At 39.1% G+C, this 20,200-nt stretch overlaps 1 protein-coding gene across 1 annotated transcript in view; it reads left to right on the top strand.

The window, feature by feature from the left end:
- The window catches only part of THEGL (theg spermatid protein-like), a 34,551-nt gene that overhangs the window by 6,279 nt on the left and 8,072 nt on the right, over positions 1 to 20,200 (top strand). Inside the window, exons 3-6 of the mRNA XM_004681470.1 lie at positions 10,870 to 10,923; positions 12,319 to 12,447; positions 17,229 to 17,366; positions 19,230 to 19,344. Coding sequence (XP_004681527.1) covers positions 10,870 to 10,923; positions 12,319 to 12,447; positions 17,229 to 17,366; positions 19,230 to 19,344 — 436 coding nt within the window. The remainder of the gene's footprint in view (positions 1 to 10,869; positions 10,924 to 12,318; positions 12,448 to 17,228; positions 17,367 to 19,229; positions 19,345 to 20,200) is intronic.

Below are 20,200 nucleotides of genomic sequence, written 5' to 3'. Positions count from 1 at the left end.
TCGATTCCCGCCTGCCCCGGAGGTGCCCACATGGCGTGGCAGACCTCTCCTGACCCGCCCGCTGCTCCCCTCAGCAGTGTACTTCGTACATCTGCCTGCTCTGCTCCCCACTCTGTCTCTGGTGAAGCCTCTCGCTGCCCCTGAGCCTCTGGCCTGTATCCCTGTTCTGTATGCACAAATAAATAAATCTTTAAAAAAAATTAAAAAAAATTATAACTAGGTCCCACCCTTCTCTTAGCTTTCTCAGGTATCAGCCCTACCACTGCTAACCCTTTTGAGCACTTATTGTGTTCAGGGTACAGCAGTGAGTTGTAGATAAATAAGACATGGGTCTAATTCTGGAAGGACTGTCAGTGTGGCTGGGGAGGTGACACATGTCTCTAGCCAACAAACATCCAGAGCAGACAAAGTAAAGTGACCTATTTTTCTGAGTGAAGTGGCACTACCAGTTGCTTGTGGAAAGGAGAAGATGCCTAAGGATAAAATAGAGCCCCAAATACTTCTTAAAGCTGCTTGTCTAAAATAGATTGGGATAGAGACTAACAGTATAATCTTAAATCTTCAGAACCCAGAGTATTTAATCTGGATTTACAAGGGATTAGGAAAGTGTTTTAAAAGAAGCAGGAACTCAGACAAATTTAGGCGAATGGAAGAAAATCATGTGAAATGAATTTTTTTAATTAAAAAATTTCTTAACATTTGGAAGACACTGGCCCTACCTAGTGGCACAGTGGGTTAAAGCACAGCACAAAGAAGCTAAAGCCACTTCCTCATGAGTTCAATCCCCACCTGTCCTAGAGGTGACCCACATGGTGCGGCAGACCTCTCCTGACACACCCGCTGCTCCCCTCAGCAGTGTACTTCGTCAGTCTGCCTGTTCTGCTCCCCACTCTGTCTCTGGTGAATCCTCTCACCACCCCTGCACCTCTGGCCTGTACCCCAGCTCTGTATGCATAAATAAATAAATCTTTAAAAAAAAATTGGAAGATATTAACATGACTCAAATCCTGAAACAATATAAGAAGATTACAAGGAAATATCTCTCTCCACCCTATCCTTTCCACTTTGAGAGGTCACCACTCTTATTAGTTAATAGTTTTTTAGTTTCCATGTATCTTTATATAAATACAAGAAGATATTGTGCAGGCTTGTGCTTGTGTATGTGTTCCCCCTTTCTTACTCAGAGGGTAATATACACTATATTATTATTCTTTTTCTACTTGACACTGTACTCTCCTTAAACCTGAGTTTCTCTTATCTATATCTATATATCTATATAGGCATATAGATATAGATATAGATATTCTATGACACCCATGTGCCACTACTAATGGAATACCTTGTGGTGAAAAGGAACATAAAAAGTAGATTTGAGTGTGGAGATGCCACAAAAATACATATTTAAGGCTGTTAGAGAAGACACCACTTAATAGCTAACTTGTGGACCTGATCTTTTTTCACTCTAGTTTGACACAGTGAGATTGTCAAAAGTGTGTTGTCAGTGGTTTTATCAGTGTTTTTTTTTAAGATTTATTTATTTATGCATATAAAACTGGGGTAGAGGCCAGAGGTTCAGGGGCGTGAGAGGATTCACCAGAGGCAGAGTGGGGTGCAGAACAGGCCGACTGATGAAGTGGTTTTTTTTTTAATATAATAATTTATTTTTACATCATTTTGTACATTTATTTTTTCATCTCAATTGTAATCCCCGTGGGCTTCCCATCACCAAGTCACCCCTGTGCCATCACCATAGTCCAGTGCACTTCTCTCCGAAGTGGTTTTTAACCCAATGGGAAGACATGCTGTCTCCCTACTTTTGCCTTCCCACCCTCAGGCATATTCCTATCCCAATCTTTCATCTCTTGCTCAAAGACCCTGAGGGCTAAGGCAGACCAGGGGGCTGTCTGAATGAACAAAAGAAGCAGATCATATAGCTTCACTTAGGCATAGAACCCCTAGTATTTGTTTTCATGATCTTGCCCAATATGGCACGGGATGGCTTTAAGCCAAGTCTTCAAACACTAGTATGTCTAAAACAAGCATGCATTTTCCTTCAGAAAGCTCTGAAGAGTAGTGTCATAGTGAGTATCTCAAAGGGAACATCCCATCGAATACAGACCAAAACCTGCTGAAGTGTTCACGAGGCATTTCTCTCCCCAAAGCTCAGTCATCATGACACTATTCCCTGTAACACCATTCCTGCTTCTCTGAAGCCACTGCTCGCCTCGCTTCCCTCTTATCCCGTGGCTCCTCGATCTGTTCTGAGAGGTGCTCCTGACCTTTTCTTCAAAAGCAGCTGTACCCTATTTAGTACACTCAAGGACTGGAGGCTGGCTAGCTCAAAGGTGGACTCCTTGGAAGTCAGGGCAGAGGACGAGGTGTGGGATGGCTTGCTTTGCCATTTCGTCCTTATTCTGTTGCAAAGTGCTTGCTTTCCTTCTGCATGCAGGGGAAGCAGCGGTTTAAGGGTGTCCCAGTCACCCTTGGGCACAAATAGCTTTGTAATTGTGCCTTCTCCAGCAGATGGCAGCCTGCTCCAGCAGATAACTTGGAGCATAGGGGCTCATCCCATTTGTTGTCCTGCGAAGACAACTTGGACAAGGTGACTTGTGTGATACAGTCTAAGAAACAGACATTTAAGGGCGTGTACAGCCACAAAGTTCTGATTGTCTCTAAGACGGAGATGCTACTAATCACTTTGCTTAAAATTCCTCAGTGGTTTTCTTCCCATTGGTGTCAGAATAAAAGCCAGTCTTCTCCGGGCTCTTCACTCTCTTCTGCCCTACACAAAGCTTCCGTCCTCCCTCCCAGCCACCCTGGCCATCTGTCCTGCTGGGCCTTTTGCTATTTCTCTTTAGAGCCTTTTTCTGAAGTGATGTTTCTCTTTCACTGCACCTTCCCCTTGCAGGTCATTGTGTATCTTTACTTCCACAGTTAAATATCATTTCTTTCTGGAAGATGCTTTCCTGACTACGCAAACAAGGTGTTCCCTTCCGCTGGCCTTGCCAGCCACATCATGCTAATTTATCTTCTTCCTAGCAGTTAGCCACTGTCACAACTTATCTGTTGTCTATCCATCTGAAAGGCAAGTTGCATGAGGGCAAGATGGGACTTTATCTTGACCCTTTCTGGTCTAATGCTGAGACTAAATAGATGGATTCCTTAAAAAGTTCACTCATGATATTCCTGAACATTTTCTAGATTTACTCAGTGGTTACTGAGCTCACTGTACCTTATGTTTATCAAGTGTTTTATATTTAACACCTCATCTTTAAAACAACTCTATGAAGTAGGTACAGACAAAGTCACTTAAGTGACTTGCCCAAAGTCACAAATAGTCATAGGGAAGACACTGAGCCCGGCAACCAGGCTCTATACCTTGCTCCACTTTCCCTCCACGCTGGTCTTCCTGGGCTTCGTGCTATGGGTGCATCAGGGGGAGTGGAAGTGACATTACAAGGGGAAAGAGCTCAGTGCAGTGCTTCGCATATAGTAAGTGCTCAATAAATATTGCACATTTAGTAAATAGTACATAGTGTTTGTTAGAGTTGGGGAAAAAGCTGACAGTTTTCCTCCACTATCAAGAAACAGACTGTTCCTACTTGATATCATTTTTTAGGATATTTTCCTGGACCTGGAAACCCTAAAACTTTCCACGTAAGTTAATAATAACAGCACTTCCAGACCCAAAAATAACTTACCAAATCCTACCAACTAGGAAAGTTCTAATTTTTTTTTAAAGATTTATTTATTCATGCATACAAGAACAAGGGTACAGGCCAGTGGTGAGGGGGTTGAGAGGGTTCATCAGAGACAGAGGAGGAGAAGAACAGGCAGATGTACTGAAATACACTACTGAGGGGAGCAGCAGGCGTGTCAGGAGAGATCTGCCCACCGAGTGGGTCACCTGCCTGGGGGGATGGAACTGGTGCTGAAGCGCCGAGGCTAGCTACCCACTGCTGCGCTTTACCCCTGGCGCCACCAGGGAGCGCTGAAAGTTCTGATTTTTTGATAGTGAGGGAAACCTGTGTGCCCCCATGCGCACTATCGGTGCTCTGAGGAGAACAAATGTAAAGCACAGGCGTTTAACAGCTGAAGGAAATGAGAATAGGAATATAGATATAGCAAAGTCGAACATTAGAGCCCAGCTGAGAGGGGTGGGTGTTGAGCACAACCACAAGACCCTCTACATGAGTTATCAATGAGCTCTTACACTTGCATGACTCTGCAACATATTTTTTATCTTCAATTTATAAATGAGGAATCTGAGACACAGTACTTTCAAGGTTGTGGGACCAGCACTCAAGGCCATGTCACTTTGATTCAGATCTGTGAAATATTGTAGGTAGGTGGGTTTCAACCTGCTCTTGAATAGGAGGAAGGAAGTACTAAAGTTACTCTCCAAGGAAGAAGCAGCTGGAAATATTGAGTAACAGGGTGACACCGGACTGGTATCCCAGGAATATCTGCAAATAAAGATACGCTGGCTCTGTGAAATCCTGTCCTCACTCCCAAAGAACATGACTGTTGGAAGCCAGCTCTGCTTCAGAGTTTTGGCTTCAATTATGTTGTGGGGGATGGGGCTGGGGGTTCAATTGGAAACATTCTTATTTGAAGCAGCAGCTTGATGCTGTTGGAAAAAAACATTAAATTAGGAATAAGAAGATTTGGGATTTACATTTGGTTCCATTATAGTAATGTGTATGTTTTCTTTGTAATGAAATAATGTGACTAAGAATCTATTTTAATACACAGGTTAACTTCACATAACAAGATATTGCCAAATAAAAATTGCTATACAGTCTTGGACATAAGGAAAAATTTTTAAATTTTGGCCAGTTTGAAAATATAAAATTTTAGGGATAATGATATAATAGATAAATGCTTATTTATAGTTGTATTAATTTAGTTATATAGAGAAAATCAAAATGACATTAACATATCTGTCTTATTTCTAATGGTATTTTATGAAAAATCTTCAATTTTTTTTACATGCATACTTGTCATCGCTAGAGTCACACTGAACAATTGGATATTTCAGGGCACTTAATTTTTGTTTCGAAGTTATTTGAGATACAATAAAGCTCCTTTCATTTTAGAGGTTTTCAAATATAAAGCAGAGGGTGTTATAATGAGCCCTCCTGTACCCACCACCTACTTTCAAGAAGTATCATTTTGCTAATCTTGCTTCATCTAGGCATTGCAACTCTAAACACACACACACACTCTCTCTCTCTCTCTTTGAGGACATTCTCCAGCCCAGATTGAGCACTATGCTTTGGGCGCTGTACAAATTGTATTATTTAAATTTCCAACAACCTTAAGAAAAATAAAGAAAACTGAGGTACGGAGAACTCAGGTGACTGAGATCCAAGGGTAGTGTCAGGATTTGGCTCCAGGCAGTCTTGATTCCTGAGCCGGTGTTTTTAGCTATTAAACAACGATTTTAGTAGCTCTGAAACTTGCCTACTTAAAAAACACTGATGCCAGTGGCCCACCCCTAAAGATTCTGACTTCATTGTTCACTGAAAATTTAAGAAGATCCACAGGTGATTTTTATGTGTAGACACGTCTGGAAAACACTGTAACACTGATTTGCTGAGATCATGAGCTAACCACGGCCACCTGAGAGCTGTTCCCTCCATGGATCAAGTGTGTTTCTAAACTAAGGAACAAAAGCTGTGTAGCTGTGGGTGAAATCATTGTAGGAAAGGGCAATGGGAAAGCACATTATTCATTTATATGATCGGTATTTGAGACTTTTAGGATTGATTTAGTGTTATGCTGTCTGTCTAAGCTGGAAACCAAGTTTGGTTGGACATGAAAATTCCACAGACGATGGGGACTTGACTTTTCAAGTGACAACAGGACTGGACACAAGAGGTATTTTCATAGGTCCCCCTCCCTTTTTTTTTTTTTGAGTTCTGAGTCAGTGTAGCTTTAAAAAGTAGCATAATAGGAGATGTTAAATTTTAAAATCTCCATTTACTTGTTTCTTTTAAGTGTGTAGGGTATCTCCTACTAGACCATAAACATCTTGAAACCACATCTTTGTCGGTTGTTCTCTCATCCCTGGTAACACACTGTGCCAAAAGTTGGCTGCTGTATTTCCTCCAGAGCACGATCCGGGAAACTGCTGATAATGCCAAAGTTGCTTCTAATGGTTCTAACTGCTGTTTATCTACTATCTGTGTCTACGATCTGCAGGGTGCTTTACATATACATCATTGATCTGTACACAGCCCTGCCTATTAATTAGCCTCCTATCTAAGAAGGAAAAGCTGAGTCTCAGAGAAGTTATGTAACTTTCCCAGTATTTTAGGCGAGTAAGCGGCAAAGCTAGGGTTTGAGCCATGTCTGTCTGGTGCCAGAAAGCTCTCACTTTCATTTACCCAAAACACTCCAGAGGGGAGAAAATGTTATTTCAAAACTCTCAAGTGAGATTAAAAACTCTCAAGAAGAGATTATCTGGAACAATCTGTCATTATAAGGCCTGTTATAATAGGTATTTGGATAACGTAGTCTGGATGATCTCCTTTGTTTTTCCCACATTAAAAAAAAGAAAAAAACAACTTTTTCTGGATATGATTTTTGCTTAATTATTTCTTCTGTTCTTGACATTAAAGGTACGTCTGGTTTTTCACTCTAAAATCTTTAAAAAAAAACACATTTTCTATCTGCATTGTTTTCATTACAAGCAAGTTTAAACTGCTGTTTATTTGCCTTTTATGTGACTTCATATATTAATTCAGTTCCTATCCTTTGCCCATTGAACTTTTGACATCTACCATGGTGTTTGTCTTATTCATCTGCACTTTTTTTTTTTTTAAAAGATTGATTTATTTGTGCATGCAGAACTGGGGTACAGGCCAGAGGCTCAGGGGCGGCGAGAGGCTTCACCAGAGACAGAGTGGGGAGCAGAACAGGCAGATCGATGAAGTACACTGCTGAGGAGAGCAGTGGGCAAGTCAGGAGAGGTCTGCCGCGTCATGTGGTCACCTCCGGGGCAGGCGGGAATCGAACTCATGCAGAAGTGGCTTTTAGCTTCTTAGTGTGGTGCTTTAACCCGCTGTGCCATCAGGGAGGGCCTCATCTGCACTTTTATACTCTTGAAATACTAGGATTTTTAAGCCTTTAGCCTCCTTGTTGCCAAATATTTCTGCAATTTTTTATTTCCTTTTAAATTTAAATTTTTAACACAGAGAAATTTTGTTTCAAACCATTTAATCTATTTTATTTTCCCTCCATATCTTTTGTCAATCTTAACTCGAACAGATTAAAGTCCAGTAAATAAGGTATCCTCTTAATTTTGCTCTAGTTCAATTTTTGGAATTTAACTCCTTGATTTATTTACCCGTGATTTATTTGGGTACATGACTGGTCATCATTAATGGGACATTTCCCTAAGTAGTGAGTTTTGATATTTCCTCTCTCTGGTTTAATTTGTCATTTTTCATCTTTGTCATATTTTTTATTCTTATTGAAACTAATGTTTTTGTTCTTTTTTTCTTTTGCAGATCCTGACCCATGTGAATTTCTAAGAAAAAAGTAAGGCTGTAGATATAGAGGTATTTTCTGAAATTATTGGGCCAGCCTAACTGGTTGGGGCAGATTCAGCCTGAGACATTGGAAGTAAAAGTCTACTTTGGGGGTTTTATGAAGATTCCTGTGCTTTCCTTTTGTTATAACATCACTCTCTCTTCTTCCCTTCCTCCTTCTCTTCCTCTCTTCCTACCCATTCTTAGGTCTTATGGGTAAAAGAAAGGAGAGGTAAAGTGATTCAGAAATAGCTGGGGAACATGGGTGTATAAAACTTCCTTTCCATTTACTCAGTGTTTCACTTTTTGCTAAAGACCAATTTTGTTACATACTAAGCCTGAACCTTTCACTGATTTTCCTAAATCAATGCTTTGACAATGTCACGCCATAGATTTTGTGAAAATTAATGTATCACAACCCCCTTTACCTTTAAGTATGGGAGTTAATGAAATTTCAATGAAATGTTCCCCCTGGGAGAAAAAAATATGGTGTGTGTACATAAATACACAAAGTAAATGACTCCTGAAAATAGTTACCTACTTTTGGCTTGGTTAAGAGATAATTAGAAGAGGTGAGCACAGCACCACGAAGATGTTTGCAGCCACTGCAGCAGGAGTTCCATTCCCTGACCCCCCAGGTGACCCACATGGTGCAGCAGCCCTCTCGTGACACACCCGCTGCTCCCCTCAGCAGTGTATTTCAGTACATCTGCCTGTTCTGCTCCCCATTATGCATACAGAATTGGGGTACAGGCCAGAGGTGCAGAGGATGAGAGACTTCACCAAAGAGAGTGGGGAGTAAATATGGCAACCTTATTTTATATAATACTTGGCAGCTAAACAAATGTATTTTTCTTCCTGAGTAGGAGAGCAGATAAAATCAACTAGATTTTACCAAAAGAAAATGAAATTCAGGGAAAGTATGTTCCCTCCCCAAGTTCGTATGGTGGCTGAGAGGTAGAGCTGGTAGAACTAACACTGAATATTCCCAGTATCCACTTAAAATGCCACAGATTACTTCAAATAAATGTATGCTGAGTGAGAAAACTGTCCTGTGGGTAACTAGCAAGATAGTTTCTACCTAACAAAAGACTAGAAAAAGAATGGGGTTTAAAATGCTGTTGTCATGGTAATGCTATGGTTATTGCTTGTGTTTGTTTGGCTAATTTGGTTTGGTTCTATGAGGAAACTGCTATCTCCATTATCCATCTCTGTTCCCATCCTCAGTTCTTGCTTAAAAAATGTGCTGTCTGATTACTAAGGAAAAAAATATTTCCTGAATATTAGCACTGGAGTTAAATAAGAGAGATTTGCTTATCCTATCAACTCCTAATCTGAAGTCACTTCCATAGTGGTTGTTATATAAGTGTACATTTCCTGCTCTACACCCAAAGCGAAGGATTTCAGAAAGCATTCTCTGCTCTTGGCCAACTATGGGAGACTAATTATCAATGAAGACATGGAACAGTAATGTAATCCTCATTAAAAAAAAAAAATCTGCCCTCACGAGTTAAAATCCTTCAGCCAGGTTCTTCTGTTTCTGTACTGGATCAGAAATGACACTGTGAGGTAATGCTATACCAGAGGGAAAAGGGAACCTGTGTTAAGATGGAGCTATGTAGATAGATGTAGCTATGGTGACAGAAAGCACGAGAAGTGCATGGAAAGGAGAGAGAGCAGACGACTCACAGAATTAGCAAATGTTAATGAGATTATTTCCGATTGCCACGAGAACCCAATTTAAGTATCCATAGGAGTAAGCCAGGAAACTATTAACAATATTGTATAAAAGGATACATGAAAAACACGAGTTAGTTGGTGAGGTGAAGGTAGAGAGGGAAAGCTTGACTTAGATGTGATGATGGAAGAGACAGACACTAACTTGCTAGAAAAGATTAATATATAATTAGATGTTTTGTCTGCAACTATGGTTTTCTCTTTCCTCCACCCACCCGGCCTCCCTGGAAAGTTGGCTTTGTTTGTCTTAGAAGGGTGATGTGTTATCTGTGTGGCAAAGCCATTCTCTAGTTGACTAAGGATGTAGGTTTTATTTCTGGTAATGAACACTATCATCATTGTTCTAGGTATGAATAGGCCTGGCTTGGGAGTTGCATCATATTACATAACAGAATCCCAAACATTTCACCACCAAAGAATATTTTTTATTATCTGTACCCACTACCACCACATCTCATGTTTTGATTTTTTTGTTATTACTTACAAAATACACTACATTTTTAAAGTCTTTTGGAAATTAAGCATATTTATAAGTATTAATCAGTCTCCTATCAATATGAGCCAATATATGGAGAAACAAATTTGGCATTTTAGGGGCCCCCTTGCAACCTAATCGTGGGTGGTCCAGAGTTCCGCTTGACTTTTTGAAATATCCCAAAGGTTGTGGACTCCCATTATTACCTTCATAGGTCCCCTAAGTATTTGGAAACTTTAGATTGTGAATCCTTGACTTAAGGTGGGAAATCCAGACAAAATGCAGACAGGTTGGTGGCAATAGGAAGGGGAAGTTATTCCAAAATATGAGATGTTGAGGGAGGGAGTGGGAGCCGGCATCATTCTTGCCACCTTACTTTATCTCACAATAAAGGATTATTTTTCCCTCATGTTTCAATCCAGTGTGAGTTGGTGCTATCTTTTAGCAGTGCCACCTAAAATATGTGGCTTCTGGTATCACTGCAATAGGGAAAGAGAACTAGATTAGCACAGGCGTTCTTACATGCATTCCCCCACAGGGGATACCCAGCCCTTCTGCTGAAGTTAGACACAACAAGCCCATGGTTCCTAACACCTGCCAGGGAGACTGGGGAAATTACAGGATACCTTGGATACTTAGGAAACACAAATTGTCCCTGCACTAGGTAGATTAATAACAATCAAGAAAGTTCAAGGGAGCAAAGTAGGGCAGATAGGGGGTGGACAGTCTGTCTGAAAGTATTTTGTAAAATGTCTTCAGAATCCAGTGCTATCAAGACATTGGCAAATTGAGGATTTTTCCCATTAACTAATATGCATTTTACCTGGGGTGTTCTGGAGAGAAAATGCTGGGGTTTTTTTTCTCCCCTATGTATCCATTGTGTCTTTGTTTTATAATATAATATTAATGATTCTACGAGTGAAAATTTTGGGTTCCTAATACATAGGAATACTCTGAGTATTTTTGGCACTCTTTAAACACATCACATAAGGCATTGGTTTTACTCAAACCCTTCCCCTCCACCCCATGAGATATGTTTGAATAAGAGTCATTTGTAACCACATTTGTTTAGCATTCTCTTTGAATTAATCAATTGGTATTTGTTAGATTTTTTTCTAGGAAAAGAATTCAAGAGCTTTCTAGGCCTAAAAAAGATTGGGGAGTCCCAGATAGGTAAGGCAATATTCTATGGTCTTATTTATGGTGACTGTGTTCCTTACATTAAATGGGCAAGTATCACTTTTATCTGCCTATTAACCCAACATCAAATGTGTCTATTTCTTTGCTTGATGGATAATCACCTCACACATGGAAGGTTAACACTAGGTCAGTGGTTCTCAAATTTGTCTACACATTGGAATCACCTGCGGGCCTTTAACATTCACCCAGTTTACAGGCCCCAAAACTGGGATTTGTGTCAAGGTCTGTTGCCCACAAATTCCTTTACGTACCTAATATGATACTGACATTTCAGAAAGCTCACTCAGTTTGATGGAATGGAGAACTAGAGTAAAGAAGGTTGATTTGGAGTTATTACAATAATGCAGGAGAGAAATAAAGTCTCTCAAGACAGCTAAAAGAATGGTTTGAGTGAAGAGAGAAAAGACTTAGCGATAAATGAAATGGAAGAATCCAGGGTAAAGGAGTCAAATAGGATTTCTTGGTTTCTGTGTTTTGAAATAAGGGAGGAAATGCTTTTAGGACTGTGAAAGGAAATCTAAGAGGGGTAGGATTGGGAAGATAGAGCATTTGATCATGAGGCATGTTTGTGAGACCTAGTAGGCATTTGGAAATATAGATTTAAAAATGTTCAGAAAATATCCAAGAATACTTGCAGTTACTATTTTGGAATCATCCATGTTTAGAAATATTAGAAAAAAATGAGGAGAAGGAAACTGGGCACATACTGTCATTGAGGTTGTAAATGACATGTTACCTAAGGAAGCTGAGAAAGAGCGAGCGGTAAAGAAGCTGGAAGGAAGTAGAGGGCTCAAAAGCCGAGGAAGAAGTGACTACGAGAAATATGGATCCTATGACGACCCTTGCAAAGAATTTGTAGTTGGCTAGGGTGATGTGGAGGATTAAAAAGTCTTATTTTATTATTGTTTTAATTTCCACAAGTTGTCCACAAATTGTAAAATTCTGTGATAGCATTCTTGAAGTAAAATCAGCCTGTCAAAGCCATTTTTAAAATGTCCATGAACATTTCTGATCACTTAATTTTTCTGGTTTTTAACAGAAATTTTTTTTTCTTCCTTTGTGCTACTAATAATTCATTATTTCTGTTAGCGTCTTAAATGAGATAAATTTTGAAAAGACATGCTGTTTGCTATCTCTGAACTGTTAAAATGTAAAGATTCTACTATACTATTTCTATTGATACACTCTTATTTGTCATATTCTGCATTCTAATGTAATGTCACACTATTGATGGTGAAATAATGCGTACTTATTTTCTTCTACTTTAAGTTATTATTAATTATTTGTTTTACGGGGTATGATACTTTTTTTCTTTGTTTGTTTTTCTCTCCATCAAACAACCTTTACCCATACCCCATCTGCCTCCAGAAAATTGTTCTGGGGTAATCAAGATCCTATTCGCCCGGTTTCCCAGAAGGCTTTGAGGGTTCAGCTGACCAAAAGACTTGACAACCTTGCCCAACCCAAGGAAGTCTCCTACCGATATGTACCCAACAGGTTAGTGTTTGTAGTTATCAGGTTACTTAATCAGGAGTCTCTGAAGACAAGCACAGGTGGCGATACTCACCACTCTACTGAGGAAAATGAATGTAGAGCACAATCTTTTAGACTAAAAGCCATCAACTGACCCATCTGTAGTCTAATTTATGCAAGTAGTTGTTCCCAATCTGATATTTTTGTCCATTTTTTTTAGAGCATGTTCTAATGTCTAACTCTTGCAGACTGGCATTTTATAATATGTTGACTGGCCAGGATTTTTGTTTTTCAAGAAAGGGAGGTAATCAAGGTTTGTCTGTAGTTACAAAAACATCTCTTTAGATATTTTTCAGGAATTCTGCAGATCAAGCCATTACTTTTCAAGTTAAGTTTTTTGGTTTTGGTATGAAAAACCATTTTAGGAGTTGAAGAGATAATTAGAATCATCTGTTTAGACTCCTTCAGAGGATGAGGCTCTCCCTTTTGCTCTTAGTTCTCCTCACTTTGCCCTTGGAAAATTCCTTTCAGATATCTGAAAAAATCTATAATTAATTCTTTAATAGTACACAAAATGGCAACTGGTTTAGATAATATATAATTGATGCAAGTTTGGAGAACACACCCCTAAAAAGCTAAAATCAGAGATTTTAACAGACAGGAACCACAGAAAATAACACATACACACTAAGATTCCTTCTGTTTAAAAACAAAAGATATATATGTGCGCACACACACACACTTTTTTTTTTCCTGGAAATAATCATAGGAAATTACTAATTATAATTAGTTTAAGAAGAGAAACTAGGAGTAGGGAGGACTTGGTTTTTATTTTTCTCCCTTTCAATTCCCCCAAGGAAATATAGTCTCTTGTTCTGAATTCTAAAAGAATAGACTTTTTACATGTCACTTTATTCTATCTTGTGTGAATCACAATATAGATGACAATAATAAGTGACAACCTCCTTAAAAGCAATCATTTTATTGTTTGTCTTAGCTCCTGCAACATCTATCACAATGTATTTTCAGAATTAAATTCAATGGTAACCTGGTCCCCAACCATGCCAGGCTCCTTCATGTATTTTCCAGAAAGAAGGTGAAATAAATAATGCACAACTGGGAACCTTTTGTTCAGACAAAGTAATTTCCATTAAGGAATTTGAACAATTTCCAAATTCATATTTTAAAATAATTTTTTAAAAACAAATATATGAATGGGATTACAACCTGTAAATCACTCTGAAAAGTGTACCCATTTCAATTAATATCAGGTTAAAAAAGAGTTTTGTTTCAGACAAGGGTGTCCACTATCATCACTGCTCTTCAGCATAACACTGGAAGTTCTAGCCAGAGCAATAAGACAGGAAAAAGGCATACAAGGAATTCAAATAGGGAAAGAAGAAGTAAAACTATCCTTATTTGCAGATGATATGTTAATTTATATGGAAAACCCTAAAAGCTCCACAGAGGAACTAATCAAAACCATCCACCAGTTTAGCAAGGTAGCAGGTTATAAAATCAACACACAAAAGTCAGAAGCTTTCCTCTACACAAACAACCAAGCAGAAGAAACAGAGACAAAAAAAAAAAACCATCCCCTTTTCAATTAAAACAAAAAGAATCAAATACCTGGGAGTCAACCTAACAAAGGAGGTAAAAGACCTCTACAAAGAAAATTACAAAACACTGTTAAAAGAAATACAAGAAGACACCATGAAATGGAAAGACATCCCCTGCTCATGGATCGGGAGAATTAACATCATCAAAATGGCCATCCTGCCAAAAGCAATATACAGATTTAATGCCATCCCCATAAAAATCTCAATGACATTCTTCAAAGAAATAGAAAAAATGTTGATGAGATTCATATGGAACAACAAAAAACCTCGAATAGCCAAAACGCTCATGTCTAAGAAAAATCAAAATGGAGGCATTACAATCCCAAAAAAAGAGTTTTGTTTCAAACATGGAGTTGGCAGTTTGGGCAGCACGTGACACTGGGAACCCAAGAAATGTGAATGAGAGAGGTCATCACCAAAAGAATGGAATAAAATCCATACATGACAACAAACTTGCCCATGGGAGGAATTTAGACCAGCAAGAGAAAGGAGTTAGGGCTGGGACACTGGGCTCAGGGGCAAACATGAGAAGCCACCAGGGAGATTGAGAGGGTCAGCTGAGGATGAGAGGAGGGGAGTCCTCAAATCACCTTGACTTTCATCCATGGTAGGTGTCCAGCATATTTTCACATTGCAGATTTTTAAAGTTATCCTTAATGCTCTGCTGTATAACAAGGATATACATACATATAAATATATATATATGTGTGTGTATATATATATATATATACACACACACACATATATATATTTTAAAGATTTATTTATTTATGTTTACAGAACTGGGGTACAGCCAGAGGTGTGCAGGGGTGAGAGGATTCACCAGAGACAGAGTGGGGAGCAGAACAGGCAGAGAAACGAAGTACACTGCTGAGGGGAGCAGCGGGCTGGTCAAGAGAGATCTGCTGTGCCATCTGGGTCAGATCCCTGGCCAGGGATCAAACTTGTGCTGCAGTGGCTTCGGAGAGTTTCATAGTGCTGTGCTTTAACCCATTGCGCCACTAGGGAGATCCCCAACAAGGATATTTTTTGAATGATGACAAAAGTCTCTTTTTCGATCTATACCTCAGAGAAAACCACCCATTGTCCTCATTTTGTCATATTTTCTTCTAATAACTTTTCTGGCTCTGTGTACATATTTTTATATGTAACCTACTTAATTTTTTGAAATCATAAGCATGGAATTTGCATTGTACTTTTTTATGTATTACAAATCCTAAACTTTAAAAATAAAGAGCATTAATTCTGTAGGTAGTTCTAGTATTAGAGACAGAGGGCATTTCCAAGTTCTTTTCCTCTGTATAACACTGTTCTGTGTGAACTTACTTGTATATGAAAATTGTCATGATTTTTTAATTATTCCCACGGCTTTGATACGCATGAGGTAACTACTGCATCTGAACTTAAGAAGGTTGTTAGGGCTTTCTGTGTGTTTGTTGAATGACCAGTCTTTCTGCTGGGTTGGCTTTTTGTGGGAAGCTGTTGGGCAGGTAGTGAGGGAAGTTAAGGTAACAAAATAGGTGAAGATACTCTTTGTTATCTGAAATTTAGTTTCCAAAATAATTGAAGCCACCATTTCTGTCTCTTTCAACATGCAACTTAAGCAAAAGTCAGCAAACTTTTTCTAGAAAGAGCCAGATAGACATACTTATTTAATCTTTGTAACTGCCCTAAAATTTATTATTTTCTACATTTTCTGGAGTATTTAAACACTGCTGTGTGCTGGCAGCAACAGCTATAAGTAGTGCAGTCAGCACATATATTCCTGACGTTTCAGGTTTGCCACACCTGAGAGAATTTGAGTAAACGAGTTAGTTATCTCTCTTAGGTCCTCCATTTTCCTTTTTTGGTATCTTTCACCTACTTCTTGGGCTTCTTCTGTTTCTGTTCTTCAAGTGCATTTTGCCTTCGTGCTCCTCAGTCACTTCTTCCTCCCATGCCTTATGGGTCTGATCTCTCTGAAGTGCCCCATTATTCAAAATCACCTCTTCCTCCTATTTCTCCAGTTACCAAACCCATTTCCTGCAAAAAGCTAATCCCCAGCGTGGAGGGTCCCTGCCTGCTTGAGCTTGGCTGTGGACAGAGGTGGGTTGAGTGTGTCAGACGGTGAAGCTCGGACTGGGTAGTCAAATGCCCTGAAGGTGGGGGGGGGGCCTGGACAAGCATCAAGGCTGGGGGTTACCAGCAAGGGAGATACAGCTTCCACGCAAACCAGAACTTACATCAGCAACCAGCAGCCAGTACCTGAGCAGATGAGCACAGATCCACATCCATGAACATGCTGCAGGAGCAGAAGTCTTTTGGAAAATAATAAAAGCACAGGTGGGACTGCAATTCGAGTTAACTCCAGTTCTGAAGTAATCAATATTATTTTCCTTTCCACAGATGATGTGCTCTGATTCAAGAAGGATGGGAGGACAGGCAGGAGTGATAAGAATAGTGCATTTATTATTTATTCTACACAAAATCTCTGTTAACAAAACCAGTATTAATTAAGTAACCTACATATGTTCAAGCAGAATTTATCCCTAAACTCAGAGTTCTTGAACACAGAGACAAGTATGGATGGCATTCATCTGAATAACTAAAAACATAGTAAAACGATTTAAATTTTTATATAGGTGCCAGAGAAAGTACTCAGTTTTAAAAACAACACATTTCTCTTTTCACCAAGATGTATTTTTTTGTCTATGTAGAAACTGCAATGGGATTATTATAGAAAATTATCTGATTTGGAATAGAATGTTAGAAACCTGTTAAAAACTTAATGAGGGCCCTCCCTGGTGGCACAGTAGGTTAAAGCACAGCACTAAGAAGCTAAAGCCACTTCAGCATGAGTTTGATCCCCGCCTGCCCAGGAGGTGACCCACATGGCGTGGCAGCCCTCTCCTGACCCGCCGCGCTCCCCTCAGCAGTGTACTTCATCGATCTGCCTGTTCTGCTCCCCACTCTGTCTCTGGTGAAGCCTCTCACCCCCCTGCACCTCTGGCCTGTACCCCAGTTCTGTATGCATAAATAAATAAAACTTAAAAAAAAACTTGATGACTATAAACATTTCTGATATTTTTTCATGTGGAAAATAGCTGAGAAATAAAGGACTCTCCATTCTACCTGTCTCCTAGGCCTGGGAAATCAATGAGGTAATTTGAATTTATGCTTATTTCATTTCTCTTCTACAACTTTCAGGGCTCAATATTATTATGGCTGTGGTAGAGAATCTGTCATCTGGGAGATCCCTTCTCCAGCACTGCTCAGTCGACCCTCTAAAAGGATCCAGCAACTGGCACAGCCCAACAGATTCAAGATAGACCGTAAAATAGCGAGGTACAGTTCCTTTATAATCTCCATGGGTCCTAATTTAATTTGGTTAAGTATCACATTATTCTCACTTTAGTGTGTACAGTTTCATAAACTAAAAAGTTAACTTGCATTTGAAGAATCAGAATACAAAAGCAAATATTGACTGCCAATATTTGATGGTTATCAAAAGAGCATCGTCAGTATATTTGATTTTGGACAAAGCTAAAATTCACAGTAAACTTACCCTTCTTAGATAATTAAAAGGAAACACAAGATGAAACATAGCAGGTTTTTGAAATTTGAAGAGCCTGTGTTTTCCTATGCATTCATGATTTTTTCCCCAAATGTTCCTTCTTTTGCTTAGAATGCTGTATCACTCCTTATCTTTAAAAGACAGCTTTAAGTGATACCTTCTACATGGGAGCTAATAATGTGATGTGGGAAAATATAGGTTGTTTTAATGGACTATATTTAGTGTGCAATTACAAGAAGGTGATCATGCCTTCCATCAGGACTCATTAGGTATTCATGTATATATAGATATCCACTTATGAAATATATATAGCTACTTATGGAATATATATATCCACTTGTGGGATATATATTATATATATAATTATATATACACCATATATGTGTATGTATCTCCACTTATGAATGTTTTACCCTAACAAGTTGATAATAAATTTGAGACTATTTAGAAGACTATGAATGAGATGCTAAGGTTTTTGGAAATTGTTATATAAAAAACAATTAAAATAAGTGACATATTTAGCATAGAGAAGAGACCAAGACAGCAGTGACAACTGCTTTCAAATGTTTAAAGGGTCAGCATCTGAAAGAGGAAGAGGAGGTGGAATGCAAATTATTATAGTCATCTTAGAACATGAAGAATTTACAAAGCAGCAGATGTAAACTAGATATAGGGTAGTTTCTCTGACTAGCTATTCTAGCCACTTATCTGGAGAGGCAGCTACCATCTTCACCTCAGCCCCTGCAGGTGTTCAGGCCCTGGCTGGAAAGTGATGTTAGGTGCTAGCTTTATGTGCTTTATAGGTTTCTGAGGATGAAATATGTGGGTTCTGAGGATGAAATATGTGGGGAGTGGGCTCTGAAAATTGGCCAAGTTGCTGGGAGCTAAGACTAGCCTTTTCTCCAACTGCATCACGGGAGAGACTGGCTATCACAGATGCATCCTTAGCAGTAGAAGTTTTACCACAGGGATTTACTGTGAGAATTTGGTAGGAAGTGAAATTTTTTTTTTTTTAAAGATTTATTTATTTTTGCATACAGAACTGGGATACAGGCCAGAGACTCAGGGGCAGTGAGAGGCTTCACCAGAGACAGAGCGGGGAGCAGAACAGGCAGATCGATGAAGTACACTGCTGAGGGGAGCAGCGGGTGGGTCAGGAGAGGTCTGCCACACCATGTGGTCACCTCCGGGGCAGGCGGGAATTGAACTCATGAGGAAGCGGCTTTAGATTCTCAGTGCTGTGCTTTAACCTGCTGCGCCACCAGGGAGGGCCCAGAAGTGAAATATTTTTAAAGCTGCAAGTCTCAACCCATCATGGAGTCATGAAATAATAACTAGTTTTTAAAGATAAAATTTCAGAAGTCAGAAGACTTTGCCTAGGTAAAGCACTGTTTCAGATACACACAAACACAGATTTACATACCTAATCAATATGAAATGTATTTCTGACTATGGATCATAGTGAAAAATAAAACAGCTAAGAAATAGATTCTGGTAAACAAAACAAAACAATATTATGGGAGAAGAAGTTCCTAATATAGAAACTATCTACCAACCACCTACCTATGTAATTATATAAATTGATTGAAAAATACAGTTATTCTAATGCTATTTTATGTTACATTTGCTTATAGGGCCTTGAGTAATTATTCAACAAGAGGTTCTTTACAAATAGCTGATCCTTCTCCCCGGATATTACGACTCTCATTAGCTAAAGAGATAGATCCAGACTATGTTCCTCCAAAAAATGTAAGTGGGTTCCTGTGAAAGAAACAGTTTCTAACTGACTTTGTAACACATAACTTGTTTCTAACTCCCTGATAACTACTTGTACAGTTTTCTTTTCTTCCTATTTATTTTCACTTCTCATCAAATCTGTTCCATCTACCCTGTGCCTAATGCATCAGTCTGGATTTGATCAGAGAAGCAGAACCAGTATGAGGACATAGAATAGATAAGCAATTATGGAAGCTGATGGAGCAGTTTCCGGAAGGGTGCTAGGGCAGCTGGGTCTTGTGCTGATGAGAGATTCAAGGCAATGAGAGATGGAAGGGGTTTCAGCAGTGCCCTGGAGGTGACACGTTGGGGAAGCCTTTACAGATTTTTCAGGCAAGGAGTTATCTTTCTCAAGCAGGGGAGAAAAGATGCTTTGATGATAAAGAGGATTCAGTAGTAGTTAGTGGGTTAAAGCCCCCCTTCGTTAGCATCTTCCCATACGTCTCCATTCTAATTTTCAAGGTTTCTTTATTTCCCAAACATGGCCCTAACTTTAGCATCAGAGACCATATGTTTGAAAATCCAATTTGTGCTATAACTAACACAATTTGATTATAAGCTTGGTTTTTTAAAATAATTTTTAGTTGTGTCACCATATAAGATAGGTTTTCTTTTAGGTAAGTCAAATAAATGCTTTTTATGTCCTTAAGTACACAGTAAAGTGGGAATATTATTTTTCTTCCAGTGCACTTAGAAGCACCAATCAACCCAACTGTGCATTTTTTTTTATTAAAAAGTTTATTTTTACATCATTTTGCACATTTTTTTTTCATCTCAATTGTAATCCCCACGGGTTTCCCATCACCAAATCACCCCTGTGCCACCACCA

Source organism: Condylura cristata, unplaced genomic scaffold (assembly GCF_000260355.1).
Source record: "Condylura cristata isolate star-nosed mole 26May11 unplaced genomic scaffold, ConCri1.0 scaffold00012, whole genome shotgun sequence".
Taxonomy (NCBI): domain Eukaryota; kingdom Metazoa; phylum Chordata; class Mammalia; order Eulipotyphla; family Talpidae; genus Condylura; species Condylura cristata.
The sequence above is the reverse complement of the archived record's forward strand: the minus strand, read 5'-3'. Positions and strand labels throughout refer to the sequence as shown.